A 15,809-nucleotide genomic window follows, 5' to 3' on the forward strand; every position below is an offset into this window, starting at 1 on the left:
GAATCGAATAGAAGTGCGGGTGGATCGTTGCAGCCGTAGTTGTATCGATATCTCAGCTAATGTTAGCGCGTGTCAACTTGACATCAGAGGAAAGTCTTAAGTGGAGATCAAACGTGAAGCCAACGACTCTGCCATAATCGTGAATCTGTTGATACTAAGGAACACAAGCCTGGGATTGTCGCATTTGTGTGTCCGACTGGAACGTATCCCCCATCAATTTTCTAAATTCTAAACAAAGGAGGAAGGGTTTCATGAAGCAATCGTAGCACTACGAATGTCGTAAGTCTATGTTGAAGTATGGGAGTTACAATCATCGTTGCACTACGAATGTCGTAAGTCTATGTTGAAGTATGGGAGTTACAATCATCGTTGCACTACGAATGTCGTAAGTCTATGTTGAAGTATGGGAGTTACAATCATCGTTGCACTACGAATGTCGTAAGTCTATGTTGAAGTATGGGAGTTACAATCATCGTTGAATTACGAATGTCGTAAGTCTATGTTGAAGTATGGGAGTTACAATCATCGTTGCACTACGAATGTCGTAAGTAAGGGAGTCACGATCGTCTTAGCGCTATACTCGCTGTGCGGAATTAGGACCTGGGCGGTAACATATACTTCATCTTTACTTCAGAGTTCATCAGATGAGAAAGACGTCTTCGAAATGACTGCTTGATGACGTAACATAACCGAAATGCAATCATGGACATTAATAAGGGAACAAGTGTTCCTTTCTTTATTTCCAGAATTTCACCCACAGTGCAAATACCTTGTGAAGAAACCTAGAAAAGAATACAGGAACATTTGTACTTTCATGTGTTCCCTGATTTGTTTCCATAAGTACATTATCTAAATCCTTTTTCAGTATAGGCTATTATCAAATCGGTATGGGCTAGAATTAAATCTTTTCTTCTTTGACCTTTTATACTAACCAGGGCTATTTACATTCCTAAGGTAATAAAACAAGATATGCACCATTTGGTTTTCAGTGACGTTCCTCAATAACTACTGGACAGAAAATGTTGTTACCCGTGACAAAGATTGAAACAAAAAGGAAACGGTTTGACGGTTGATTATGAATAATGACGATATAGTTGATCACTGGACCTTACGTTTTATGACTTTCGGCGATTGTTTTGAGTCTTTGTACGTTTTTAGAGCGTTTGAAATTTTTTTGGTCAAATTCCAATTATCAAGTTTATACTCTCATTGCTCTGCAGTGTAGATGTATGATATAGGTAATCATAATGTTCCTCTAGGCTTTTATTCAGAAAAGTCAAGCTAAAGTATAAAAATACAACTATTCACACACTTCTACACCATGAAATGTCATATCTTAAAAAAGTAGGGGATATCCCATTTTGCGAGCATTTTTCCTGACATTTTCCCTTAATTTCTCTTCCTCATCTTTTACCTTCAATGGTTTATTATTTCCATGTTCTCCATTTTGTAAATCCATATGGTATGTGAGATTTACATGGTGAATTAGTCTGACATATACTCTTCAAAAAAGTAGGGGAACCTGAACTTTGAAGTCTGGTAGAAAGAAAACCCATTGAGGGTTACAATGACATTCATCTTGTGTATGGGAAGCACGTGCACAACGTGGGACCCTCCTACACGTGCATGGGTTGTCATTATAAATCTTGACGTTTTTCAAGTAGGTCGATAAATCACTGTAGACCATTTTTTTCCGATAATTTTCTTGCATCTGTGCATGGTCATGGTTTTCAGGGTCAAATCACACACTACTGACTGAAAATTGTAAACCTGAAATTTTCATGCCATACTCCAGTCACCCAACAAAGGGGATAACTGAACGAACAGCTTTGCTTTGAATGCAATCCATGCGGTGATGCATTCTCAAAGCATCCGTTATTATTGTATCAACATTTATTCAATACCACATATCTCCCAATTTCGACGATCGTACAGTTCCCCTACCTTTTTTGAAGAGTATATATACACACATATCACATGGATCACTTAAAATAATAGAGAAATCACCTAAAATCAAACGCGCTTGAAGTATGCATAATTGTTGACCTACAATGACTACGCAAACTACGCATATGCTTTAGCTTTATTCTGACTTGTGGACTTCTTCATTCTGGAATCGGGCTTGTTGGTATCATAATGTATGTGTACATGTACGACTGGTATTTAAATGCTCGCAGGACGCAAAAAAACAAACAAACAAACAAACAAACAAACAAACAAAAAAAACAAACAAAAAAAAAAAAAAAACAGTAAAAAACCCCAAAAAACCCCAAAATAAAAAACCCCAAAAAACAAAACAAACAAAAAACAAAAACAAAACAAAACAAAACAAGGAAACAACAAGGAAACGCGCCCATTTTGATCTTTTGACGTTAATGTCTGCTCACTTCCGCGGGATTATAGCAGATTTATTTAAGTTAAATAAATTGCACAGTTGTGTTCCTCTGATGTGCAAGGATTTACTGCATAGTCCAAAATGCAGATTGGTCATATTTGAAAGGTACTTCGAGACAGACGAAATCTTATTACAAAATCACTATTAACAAATTGCCTCACGGATGAGCAGCCCAGTTCTGAATGTCGAATAGCGACTGTAAAGCTGCAGAGTCACTGTCAGAAATTACAGAAACACTGTTGCGATAGTTCAACATTTATAGAATCATGTTGAAACGTCGGCTACAACAATAAAGATTTTCGACAGTTTTATACATGTCATTGCTTTCGTGTACTAGATAAACGCTACTAAATATAACGTGGATAATAGCATAGTTTAACGGGCCTTAGAGGTAATGAACATATACATGCATGCTATATAATACATTATAGTATATTCATTATATGTAATACGGACACACAACGTACACGTAAGAAAGCCGCCAGTTACAGTTATTCGTCCTACAAGACATGGAACAAAACTTCAGCGGCAGTTACATGAATGGATCACTAAAACTCATTGATAACAGGTGTTTGGGTAATGGGTCCTGTCATCGTCCCGTTAGCCAATTGGACAAGTGTTTCTCTTTCGTGTAATAACGAAGAGCAGTAGGCCCAACACAGTAGTAATGAGTGAATAAGTGTCTTGCTAGTCTTGCATGACATCAAGCTTCGTTCTTGCTCGGCATCTGCAGTCAAGATAAGCTGTTTCTGTATTATTGATCCTGAGGTTAATAGTGAGTGAGTTTGGTTTTACGTCGCTTTTAGCAATATTCCAGCGATATCAAAGCGGGGGACACCAGAAAATGGGCCTCACACATCCATGTGGGGAATTGAAACCGGGTCTTCGGCGTGACGAGCGAACGCTTCGACCACTAGGCTACCCCACCGCCCCTGAAGTTAATAGCGTCGAGGCGGTTGGTAAATATTGCGAGGAGGCAGAGACACAGAGTCAGAGAGAGAGACAGAGTCAGAAGTCAGAAGTCAGAAGTCAGAGTCAGGGTCAGGGTCAGAGACAGAGACAGAGTTAGAGACAGAGTCAGAGTCAGAGTCAGAGTCAGAATCAGATACAGAGACAGAGACAGAGTCAGAAGTCAGAGTCAGAGTTAGAGTCAGAGTCAGAGACAGAGACAGAGTCAGAGTCAGAGTCAGAGGCGGAGGAAGAGGCGGAGGAAGAAGGAGCCGTGGCGGTTGTATCTTTCTGTGTTCTGGTGGGTTGAATGCCTGAGGACAGGCGTCACTTTTGTGTGAACTGTTATAGTCACTGGTATAGAGGCGGTTGGAGTCTCCGGAATCAATTAGAGTACAGCAGACCTTTAGTATTCATTGCGGAAGAGGTATGAATCACGAGTATGCTATATGGATTCGATTTTGGGTGTCAGATGGTTTCAGCCACGAGGGTTAGGGCGTTTGGAGACACAGCTGTCAAGTGTCAAGTGTCAAGGTGGATGTAGTCACATAAAGTCAAGGCGGTGATAGTCAGGAGTATCAAGTTGTCAGAGTCACGAGGGCTACGTTGTTGGAGTCACGAGTATCAAATTGTTAGAGTCACCTGCCTGCAAGCAGCTGGAGTCACGTCATGTGTGTCAAAGCGAAACCATTTCAGATTAAACAGGTGAACTTTCAGGCTGAGTTTGCTCCGCTGATGCAGGAGATGTACTATTTCCTTTCGCCTTCTTTGATTTCTTTTTCTTTTTCTCTGGCTCTTTTATCAACAGAGCTGGCACTTTGCACAATTTGCCTCCAGTCAGGAGCAACAAAACTCCCAACACGATCTGCAGAATCATTGTGAAAAAGGCAAAGACATAGGAATAACTGAGGTCTCCGTTCCTGGACTCGTTACCTACGGTGTACTTCAGCCTCTCCCCATTGCCATACACAGCACCATAGATGACGAGACCGATAAAGTATATAATACCTGTAACAAAATAAAAAAAATATGTAAGACTGGACTAGAGTGATAGAGTAGAGAATGAAAGTAGTTCACTGCAAGTCCAGGCAGTGAACACCATCTTCCGTACATAGATATCATTACAAGACCAAGTGTTTCATACAACTTATAAGAAATGACTGTGAACTTTCGTATTCACGTGTTTGTGCAGAACGTTCAACGGCCCTCTACATTGAGGTCACGTTCCATTGTTTATGACTTCACAGACCACAGACAGAAACAATGGTTGCTTGGCAAAAGTGATATGTGCACATGTGCAGGTATGATATGATGACACTGGTTATGTTTCACCATATGGGTAATAATTCGCTTTTCAGTTCCTGCCTCTATTATCCGTGAATACACACTGCCGATTTGCAGTGTATTCTGTGTTTGTAAATAACCAATTATCGCTCATATTAAACCACACGAAACTGCAGTGGTATATATAATTCCAATACATTGCCTCAATGTCAAGGAATTGTTGGAAAAGATCGTGTATGGAGTACAAAATACTCAACATTCGTGAATTATAGCAGGGCGTTTCCTTATCAAATTTAAAATACAAACACGTTAGTACTGTACTGCAAAATTGATCTACAGTATGTTTTAATGGGACATGAATAAATGTGAACAGAAACTCGTTAAGCATAACGGATGTCTGTGATCGTGTGATATCGAATCAAGGAGCAACGCGTAATACGAGAACAATATTTTAAAACTTAAAGAATTTAGTCTTCATTTGTCCAAAAATATTCAGCCAGTGCAGACCAACAACGGATTTACACAATGTATTTTGTATATGCAATAGAATTAACAATCACCTGTGACGATGGCTTGGACGGCGTTCACTTCGTTGATGTCAGTAACCTTTCGACAGTACGACGTAAACATCTGCAGCACAGTAACTAGGAACAGGATGTTGACTCCCATGAACCCGATTGAAGCAAACGCCTGGACGGTGCCATAGTGGGCTGAAACAAAGATGTTAGAATACATATACAACCCTACTCCAGCCCGAAAACTACTTATCACATTGAACATCCAAAATATTGACAAATTCATTAATACGATTTAGATAGGGCACTATCAAACTTAATGATTAATGAGAAAAGACTTATGTCCATGGACAGATATAATATAATTTATTTTCTTTGCAAAGCATCTGTTGACAATGAAATTAAATTTTTGTTTTTCTGCCCATGCTACATAGATCTACGTAAACAATATACATCTATTCCTGAATGTTACATGTAAACAAATCCTGTCTGCTTATGATCAACTGTATCAACTTGAAACTATCACAATACATTCACAATCCATGGTCTAAACGTGATATTCTGTTAACATCATCTGTGTATTCAGGCTGTATTTGATTGTATAATGCATCTTTGACTTGATGTTTGACAATTGTGGCGAACGTCTGTTCGCTGAAATATACATATTGGAGTACATGGATAATATTCCCTGTAACTGTCACCGATAAACATGAGTTATCACATCGTGATACCTGTGATATCATGCTTTATCAGTATTAGCGCTAGGTAAGAGAGTGAGATGAGTTCCGTAGCACATTTCTCTAGGAAAAGTTTTATTTCTGCGAGACTCTGTCATATCAGATGTCCGTAAATTGTTCATTAAGACAAAAGAGCAGTTGTCAGTCATATGATGTGTCGCCATGCCTGGATGAGCCAGAACTCGCGAGGTGACTTCAGTCAAAAATGGATTGTGATTCCAAGGTATACAAACAGTGTTCGGTTTAAATCAAATTTAGAGCTACTAAAATTTCGTTTGATACACAGTATGTATTTGTTTTAAATCTGAATAACGCGTCTATGGTAGAATAAAAATAAACATATTGTGTTGGAACGAATTCGCTCGTCACGCGCTTTCGGTTCCTAACAAGCGTGCAATGTGCGGAATCAATCTCTCTCTTTCTCTCCCTCTCCCTCTTACAGCTATCCAAACTAGGTTGTAAAACTTTATTCGACTGTTCTATGAATTGGACGTTATTTGGGCATCACTCATTTTCGAGCTGACGACATAATATTCTTAATTGATCTGTTCAGGTACATGATTGTTCTTAATGAATAATTAAATGCACCGGCTAATATTTTCAACTAACTTTTGAAAATCGTGTTTACATTCTAAAATAACTTACCAAGATTTGCACCATCTAATGAAAAACACGTTGGGATGGGACTGCCTGCCGTTGCCACATTTGAACAACCTCTCCATAAGCCATATCCGATGTAGTTGTCGCCGTTCCTGGGCAGTGTGGTGAAGCGGCGGGCCCAGGCGGCGGTTGTGAAAGAAACCCAGTTAAAAAGCTGAGTTACTAAAACCAGAATGAAAATGATTCGTTTCAGAAGGGGAGCTGCCTTCAAACTCTCCACTACACCTGCCATGGCTGATGGTGACTGCTGTGTTACATTAACTCCGAAATCTAACGGTACCACACTGACACTATCGTCATGTTCGTTGCCAAAATAACGGAACATTAGTTACTGTTGTCTGAGTTCCATTGAGGATTAGATGAATGGCCAAATGACCATCACAATGACAGACAATACAAATCTCCTGTGCCACTATTGGTAGCATAACACGATAGTCACAGTTTACACCTACAACATAAAGACGTTAATGTCAGCCTTTTGAGCACATTCTTCCACGCCGATAAATGGCTGTTTGAACGAGCTGAAAAGTTGTTTTATGCTGTGTTGTGGATTACAAAGGGGCTTCTACAAACGGAATATCTTCGATTGGATTGAAGGTTTCGGCCTTGTTCAAAGGTTCATACCTGTTCAGTTGAATATGATAATGAATGTCAATTTCGAGAAGAACGTTGATACTCGATATGTTTTATGTGATAATATATTTATGTGATAATGTGATTTATGTGAACAGTAACATGGCATGTATTAAAGCACCCCTGCAATGGCTATATGTGGGTATTTAGGAGTCAAGAATATCACACAGACGTTAAGTAAAACTTCAGAATTCAATGCAAGTCGCTTGCTGGGGAAACGTTACTGCGATGGTATGTTTAGGAGTGAGTGAAGGAATATGTCGTAAATGAGTGTCTTCTGATATGAAACATGTCATCGTAAGTTGTTTGAAGTGTGGGATTCCTGTGTTTGGCGTAGTGTTTTAAGCATTAATCGATGTTGAATGTACATGTACTGGTGAATGTACTGGAATGTACTGGTTCATGGTAACAACCCAGTTTACTGGACTAATGTTTAACCACTTCATTCAAAACACCCAGTTCTTGATTGTGTAATTTTACTATATAATAGTGTTTAGCTTACATTCAACAATATCCCTCTTGTGCCTGATTATTGTCCAATTGATAAATAGATATCGTATACAAGGAACGTATTATAGCGTGTATGGGTTCATTATTTTCCGATGGATAGTTGATATTACATACAAGGAACTTATTATACTGTGTATACGTTCAATATTTCCCAATGGATCATTATTTCCCAATGGATAATTGATATTACATACAAGGAACTTATTATACTGTGTATACGTGCATTATTTCCCAATGGATCATTATTTCCCAATGGATAATTGATATTACATACAAGGAAATAATTATACTGTGTATACGTTCATTATGTTGAAGTCTGAAGGAAAGCAACAAAATTCTTCCATTGCTTATTGTGTTTATAACTTACTATCAAACAGTGGTGATATCAGTATTCACGAAAAGATGAGTGTATCCAAATCCAGTGGCTAGCATCTGTCACAAACACATGCAAAAGTTATGTAAACTGTTCATCTGAATCTAATCAATTGATTCATCATATTGCTGTTTAACGTCACAGGCAGCGGAATGTGGACCAGCCAATCCAGTGCTCAACATCACAAGCATCATATGGGATATGACGACTTGTGTTAACCAAGTCAGCGAGCCTGACCACCCGGTCCCGTTAGTCGCCTCTTAGGGTTGTTGAACATCAGTTCTAACCCTGATCGTATAACTATGATATATAATACAAGCTAAATAAAGACTTGTGTCGGACATAACTGTTGTGCGTGATGATTCACATTGGAACAGGTCTATTGTGAACCGGAGCGGTGGGATAGTCTAACGGTTAAAGCGTTAGCTCGTCATGCCGTAAACCCGACTACGATTCCCCACATGGGTACAGTTTGGGAAGCCCATCGGGAAGTCCCCCACCGTGATATCACTGGAATATTGCTAAAAGCAGTGTAACCACTCACTCACTCATTCTGTTGTGAACCGTTTCGAAGTTATACTGATCACTGTAACCTTGATCAGCTTATGAGAGAGACGTGTTGGACGCTCTTTGTGATCTTTGAGTTATACTGATCACTGTAACCTTGATCAGCTTATGAGAGAGACGTGTTGGACGCTCTTTGTGATCTTTGAGTTATACTGATCACTGTCACCTTGATCAGCTTATGAGAGAGACGTGTTGGACGCTCTTTGTGATCTTTGAGTTATACTGATCACTGTCACCTTGATCAGCTTATGAGAGAGACGTGTTGGACGCTCTTTGTGATCTTTGAGTTATACTGATCACTGTCACCTTGATCAGCTTATGAGAGAGACGTGTTGGACGCTCTTTGTGATCTTTGAGTTATACTGATCACTGTCACCTTGATCAGCTTATGAGAGAGACGTGTTGGACGCTCTTTGTGATCTTTGAGTTATACTGATCACTGTCACCTTGATCAGCTTATGAGAGAGACGTGTTGGACGCTCTTTGTGATCTTTGAGTTATACTGATCACTGTCACCTTGATCAGCTTATGAGAGAGACGTGTTGGACGCTCTTTGTGATCTTTGAGTTATACTGATCACTGTCACCTCGATCAGCTTATGAGAGAGACGTGTTGGACGCTCTTTGGAATCTTTGAGTTATACTGATCACTGTAACCTTGATCAGCGTATGAGAGAGACGTGTTGGACGCTCTTTGTGATCTTTGAGTTATACTGATCACTGTAACCTTGATCAGCTTATGAGAGAGACGTGTTGGACGCTCTTTGTGATCTTTGAGTTATACTGATCACTGTCACCTTGATCAGCTTATGAGAGAGACGTGTTGGACGCTCTTTGTGATCTTTGAGTTATACTGATCACTGTCACCTTGATCAGCTTATGAGAGAGACGTGTTGGACGCTCTTTGTGATCTTTGAGTTATACTGATCACTGTAACCTTGATCAGCTTATGAGAGAGACGTGTTGGACGCTCTTTGTGATCTTTGAGTTATACTGATCACTGTAACCTTGATCAGCGTATGAGAGAGACGTGTTGGACGCTCTTTGTGATCTTTGAGTTATACTGATCACTGTAACCTTGATCAGCGTATGAGAGAGACGTGTTGGACGCTCTTTGTGATCTTTGAGTTATACTGATCACTGTCACCTTGATCAGCTTATGAGAGAGACGTGTTGGACGCTCTTTGTGATCTTTGAGTTATACTGATCACTGTCACCTTGATCAGCTTATGAGAGAGACGTGTTGGACGCTCTTTGGAATCTTTGAGTTATACTGATCACTGTAACCTTGATCAGCTTATGAGAGAGACGTGTTGGACGCTCTTTGTGATCTTTGAGTTATACTGATCACTGTAACCTTGATCAGCTTATGAGAGAGACGTGTTGGACGCTCTTTGTGATCTTTGAGTTATACTGATCACTGTCACCTTGATCAGCTTATGAGAGAGACGTGTTGGACGCTCTTTGTGATCTTTGAGTTATACTGATCACTGTAACCTTGATCAGCTTATGAGAGAGACATGTTGGACGCTCTTTGTGATCTTTGAGTTATACTGATCACTGTCACCTTGATCAGCGTATGAGAGAGACGTGTTGGACGCTCTTTGTGATCTTTGAGTTATACTGATCACTGTAACCTTGATCAGCTTATGAGAGAGACGTGTTGGACGCTCTTTGTGATCTTTGAGTTATACTGATCACTGTCACCTTGATCAGCTTATGAGAGAGACGTGTTGGACGCTCTTTGTGATCTTTGAGTTATACTGATCACTGTCACCTTGATCAGCTTATGAGAGAGACGTGTTGGACGCTCTTTGTGATCTTTGAGAGTTACACTGATCACTGTAACCTTGATCAGCTTATGAGAGAGACGTGTTGGACGCTCTTTGTGATCTTTGAGTTATACTGATCACTGTCACCTTGATCAGCGTATGAGAGAGACGTGTTGGACGCTCTTTGGAATCTTTGAGTTATACTGATCACTGTAACCTTGATCAGCTTATGAGAGAGACGTGTTGGACGCTCTTTGTGATCTTTGAGTTATACTGATCACTGTCACCTTGATCAGCTTATGAGAGAGACGTGTTGGACGCTCTTTGTGATCTTTGAGTTATACTGATCACTGTCACCTTGATCAGCTTATGAGAGAGACGTGTTGGACGCTCTTTGTGATCTTTGAGTTATACTGATCACTGTCACCTCGATCAGCTTATGAGAGAGACGTGTTGGACGCTCTTTGGAATCTTTGAGTTATACTGATCACTGTAACCTTGATCAGCGTATGAGAGAGACGTGTTGGACGCTCTTTGTGATCTTTGAGTTATACTGATCACTGTAACCTTGATCAGCTTATGAGAGAGACGTGTTGGACGCTCTTTGTGATCTTTGAGTTATACTGATCACTGTCACCTTGATCAGCTTATGAGAGAGACGTGTTGGACGCTCTTTGTGATCTTTGAGAGTTACACTGATCACTGTAACCTTGATCAGCTTATGAGAGAGACGTGTTGGACGCTCTTTGTGATCTTTGAGTTATACTGATCACTGTCACCTTGATCAGCGTATGAGAGAGACGTGTTGGACGCTCTTTGGAATCTTTGAGTTATACTGATCACTGTAACCTTGATCAGCTTATGAGAGAGACGTGTTGGACGCTCTTTGTGATCTTTGAGTTATACTGATCACTGTCACCTTGATCAGCTTATGAGAGAGACGTGTTGGACGCTCTTTGTGATCTTTGAGTTATACTGATCACTGTCACCTTGATCAGCTTATGAGAGAGACGTGTTGGACGCTCTTTGTGATCTTTGAGTTATACTGATCACTGTCACCTCGATCAGCTTATGAGAGAGACGTGTTGGACGCTCTTTGGAATCTTTGAGTTATACTGATCACTGTAACCTTGATCAGCGTATGAGAGAGACGTGTTGGACGCTCTTTGTGATCTTTGAGTTATACTGATCACTGTAACCTTGATCAGCTTATGAGAGAGACGTGTTGGACGCTCTTTGTGATCTTTGAGTTATACTGATCACTGTCACCTTGATCAGCTTATGAGAGAGACGTGTTGGACGCTCTTTGTGATCTTTGAGTTATACTGATCACTGTCACCTTGATCAGCTTATGAGAGAGACGTGTTGGACGCTCTTTGTGATCTTTGAGTTATACTGATCACTGTAACCTTGATCAGCTTATGAGAGAGACGTGTTGGACGCTCTTTGTGATCTTTGAGTTATACTGATCACTGTAACCTTGATCAGCGTATGAGAGAGACGTGTTGGACGCTCTTTGTGATCTTTGAGTTATACTGATCACTGTAACCTTGATCAGCTTATGAGAGAGACGTGTTGGACGCTCTTTGTGATCTTTGAGTTATACTGATCACTGTCACCTTGATCAGCTTATGAGAGAGACGTGTTGGACGCTCTTTGTGATCTTTGAGTTATACTGATCACTGTCACCTTGATCAGCTTATGAGAGAGACGTGTTGGACGCTCTTTGGAATCTTTGAGTTATACTGATCACTGTCACCTTGATCAGCTTATGAGAGAGACGTGTTGGACGCTCTTTGTGATCTTTGAGTTATACTGATCACTGTAACCTTGATCAGCTTATGAGAGAGACGTGTTGGACGCTCTTTGTGATCTTTGAGTTATACTGATCACTGTCACCTTGATCAGCTTATGAGAGAGACGTGTTGGACGCTCTTTGTGATCTTTGAGTTATACTGATCACTGTAACCTTGATCAGCTTATGAGAGAGACATGTTGGACGCTCTTTGTGATCTTTGAGTTATACTGATCACTGTCACCTTGATCAGCGTATGAGAGAGACGTGTTGGACGCTCTTTGTGATCTTTGAGTTATACTGATCACTGTAACCTTGATCAGCTTATGAGAGAGACGTGTTGGACGCTCTTTGTGATCTTTGAGTTATACTGATCACTGTCACCTTGATCAGCTTATGAGAGAGACGTGTTGGACGCTCTTTGTGATCTTTGAGTTATACTGATCACTGTCACCTTGATCAGCTTATGAGAGAGACGTGTTGGACGCTCTTTGTGATCTTTGAGAGTTACACTGATCACTGTAACCTTGATCAGCTTATGAGAGAGACGTGTTGGACGCTCTTTGTGATCTTTGAGTTATACTGATCACTGTCACCTTGATCAGCGTATGAGAGAGACGTGTTGGACGCTCTTTGGAATCTTTGAGTTATACTGATCACTGTAACCTTGATCAGCTTATGAGAGAGACGTGTTGGACGCTCTTTGTGATCTTTGAGTTATACTGATCACTGTAACCTTGATCAGCTTATGAGAGAGACGTGTTGGACGCTCTTTGTGATCTTTGAGTTATACTGATCACTGTCACCTTGATCAGCTTATGAGAGAGACGTGTTGGACGCTCTTTGTGATCTTTGAGTTATACTGATCACTGTCATCTTGATCAGCTTATGAGAGAGACGTGTTGGACGCTCTTTGTGATCTTTGAGTTATACTGATCACTGTAACCTTGATCAGCTTATGAGAGAGACGTGTTGGACGCTCTTTGTGATCTTTGAGTTATACTGATCACTGTCACCTTGATCAGCTTATGAGAGAGACGTGTTGGACGCTCTTTGTGATCTTTGAGTTATACTGATCACTGTCACCTTGATCAGCTTATGAGAGAGACGTGTTGGACGCTCTTTGTGATCTTTGAGTTATACTGATCACTGTAACCTTGATCAGCGTATGAGAGAGACGTGTTGGACGCTCTTTGTGATCTTTGAGTTATACTGATCACTGTCACCTTGATCAGCGTATGAGAGAGACGTGTTGGACGCTCTTTGTGATCTTTGAGTTATACTGATCACTGTCACCTTGATCAGCTTATGAGAGAGACGTGTTGGACGCTCTTTGTGATCTTTGAGTTATACTGATCACTGTAACCTTGATCAGCTTATGAGAGAGACGTGTTGGACGCTCTTTGTGATCTTTGAGTTATACTGATCACTGTCACCTTGATCAGCTTATGAGAGAGACGTGTTGGACGCTCTTTGTGATCTTTGAGTTATACTGATCACTGTAACCTTGATCAGCTTATGAGAGAGACGTGTTGGACGCTCTTTGTGATCTTTGAGTTATACTGATCACTGTCACCTTGATCAGCTTATGAGAGAGACGTGTTGGACGCTCTTTGTGATCTTTGAGTTATACTGATCACTGTCACCTTGATCAGCTTATGAGAGAGACGTGTTGGACGCTCTTTGTGATCTTTGAGTTATACTGATCACTGTCACCTTGATCAGCTTATGAGAGAGACGTGTTGGACGCTCTTTGTGATCTTTGAGTTATACTGATCACTGTAACCTTGATCAGCTTATGAGAGAGACGTGTTGGACGCTCTTTGTGATCTTTGAGTTATACTGATCACTGTCACCTTGATCAGCTTATGAGAGAGACGTGTTGGACGCTCTTTGTGATCTTTGAGTTATACTGATCACTGTCACCTTGATCAGCTTATGAGAGAGACGTGTTGGACGCTCTTTGTGATCTTTGAGTTATACTGATCACTGTAACCTTGATCAGCTTATGAGAGAGACGTGTTGGACGCTCTTTGTGATCTTTGAGTTATACTGATCACTGTAACCTTGATCAGCTTATGAGAGAGACGTGTTGGACGCTCTTTGTGATCTTTGAGTTATACTGATCACTGTAACCTTGATCAGCTTATGAGAGAGACGTGTTGGACGCTCTTTGGAATCTTTGAACAGTGATGGGCAGAGTATCTTTATCTGTATTGGTTATTTCCCCCTAATCTCAGAGTTCTTTGTTGTTTATTGTCTTCACGGAAAGATTCTGTTATGGTCCGGGTTCCAGTTAACTTGATGTTATTACTTGACACTCAACGCGTCATTACTGTCAAGTGGGAGGCTTCTAGACACGTTCAGTATAACCCATCGGGGCGAACCATACCCTGGTGATAGCTTGCAAATCAATCTCACAATGCTTACCATTTCACTCACGATGTGTAACCATGTGTCATTGACCCTCGTGTTCTCAATAGAGGGTGTTAATAATATTCTACTTAAGGCCCCACCTAGTTTCATTGCCGTAAATGTACGCTCATCGAGAGATAGGGCCATTTGTAATAAAGCGGATGAAAGTGTAGCGAGTTTAGGGCGTCACAGGTAACCTTGCTATGTTGTCAAAACAAATCTCGGCAAAAGATATTCAAATAACAACCGTGGACATACACCTGTTATGCTGTGATGAAGTGGATTCCATACCTCGTTTGGTCGTATATCAGTTAATATATAAAGCTTAAGCAAGTCCACCTGGCCGAATGCTTGCAGGCTTGCATGCACATGTGTATGAATACACGACTGGCTGTCTGGGCGCCTGTCTTACAACGTGTAATCAGTTTGGAGCAATGGCACTGTAGCTGAAGCGAACACACACACACACACTCACACACACACGCACACGCACGCGTAAACACAAACAGCAACAATGTCAAGAGCTTTTGCATTAAAATATTTTCCCTCTGTAACAAAGTCATGGTATCAATCGTTGTGGAACAATGACCTTTCCATGACCAGCCAAAGTAATAATAGTGTTATTATAAATTCTGTATTACTGATTTAGACTGTTGCCTCAGGCACGCATGACTAGTTTCGTGTCAATCAATTCAACCATAGATTGGTGAAAGCTACTTTCCTCTAACTTATCGTGACGACAGCTGGGACAAGACATCATTGAACTAAAAACCACAAAACCAAATCTGCGCTCAAAAGATAATTTATTTGTATAGTTGTTAACATACGTATTAGTATCTTAAATAAGAAATATTGAATATCCGAAATTCGACAAACCGAAAAATAATGCATACAGCTTCTACTTCGAGGCAAACGTAAGTACAATGTTTGACGTTTTTTTCATATACAACATCTTGTAATACAGTGCGCAGACGACACTTTCTTCGGTGTCTTAAATGGGAGACGTACCGCGTTGGAACATGGTTATCATGATTGTACGCGTACAGTGTATGTGCAAGAGAGAATTTTGTCTTCTTTTTTATGGTTATCATAATTTGAGAACCTTGGTTTTTACGATGTTGTAGCACTATTCTGGCGATATCAGGGCGTGCGAGACCAGAAAATAGGCTTCACAAACTTTACCAGGGTCTTCGGTGTTACCGGCCA

General features: G+C 40.5%; 1 protein-coding gene across 1 annotated transcript; it reads right to left on the bottom strand.

The window, feature by feature from the left end:
- Positions 1 to 4,040: 4,040 nt before the first annotated feature.
- On the bottom strand, positions 4,041 to 6,771 carry LOC137295212 (uncharacterized). Its single transcript, XM_067826531.1, has 3 exons — positions 6,525 to 6,771; positions 5,188 to 5,337; positions 4,041 to 4,351 (listed from the first exon to the last, which is right to left on the bottom strand). Exons 1-3 carry the CDS (start codon positions 6,769 to 6,771, stop codon positions 4,041 to 4,043), a joined length of 708 nt encoding a protein of 235 aa, XP_067682632.1.
- Positions 6,772 to 15,809: the final 9,038 nt, after the last annotated feature.

The sequence above is a fragment of the Haliotis asinina genome, chromosome 8 (assembly GCF_037392515.1).
Source record: "Haliotis asinina isolate JCU_RB_2024 chromosome 8, JCU_Hal_asi_v2, whole genome shotgun sequence".
NCBI lineage: Eukaryota > Metazoa > Mollusca > Gastropoda > Lepetellida > Haliotidae > Haliotis > Haliotis asinina.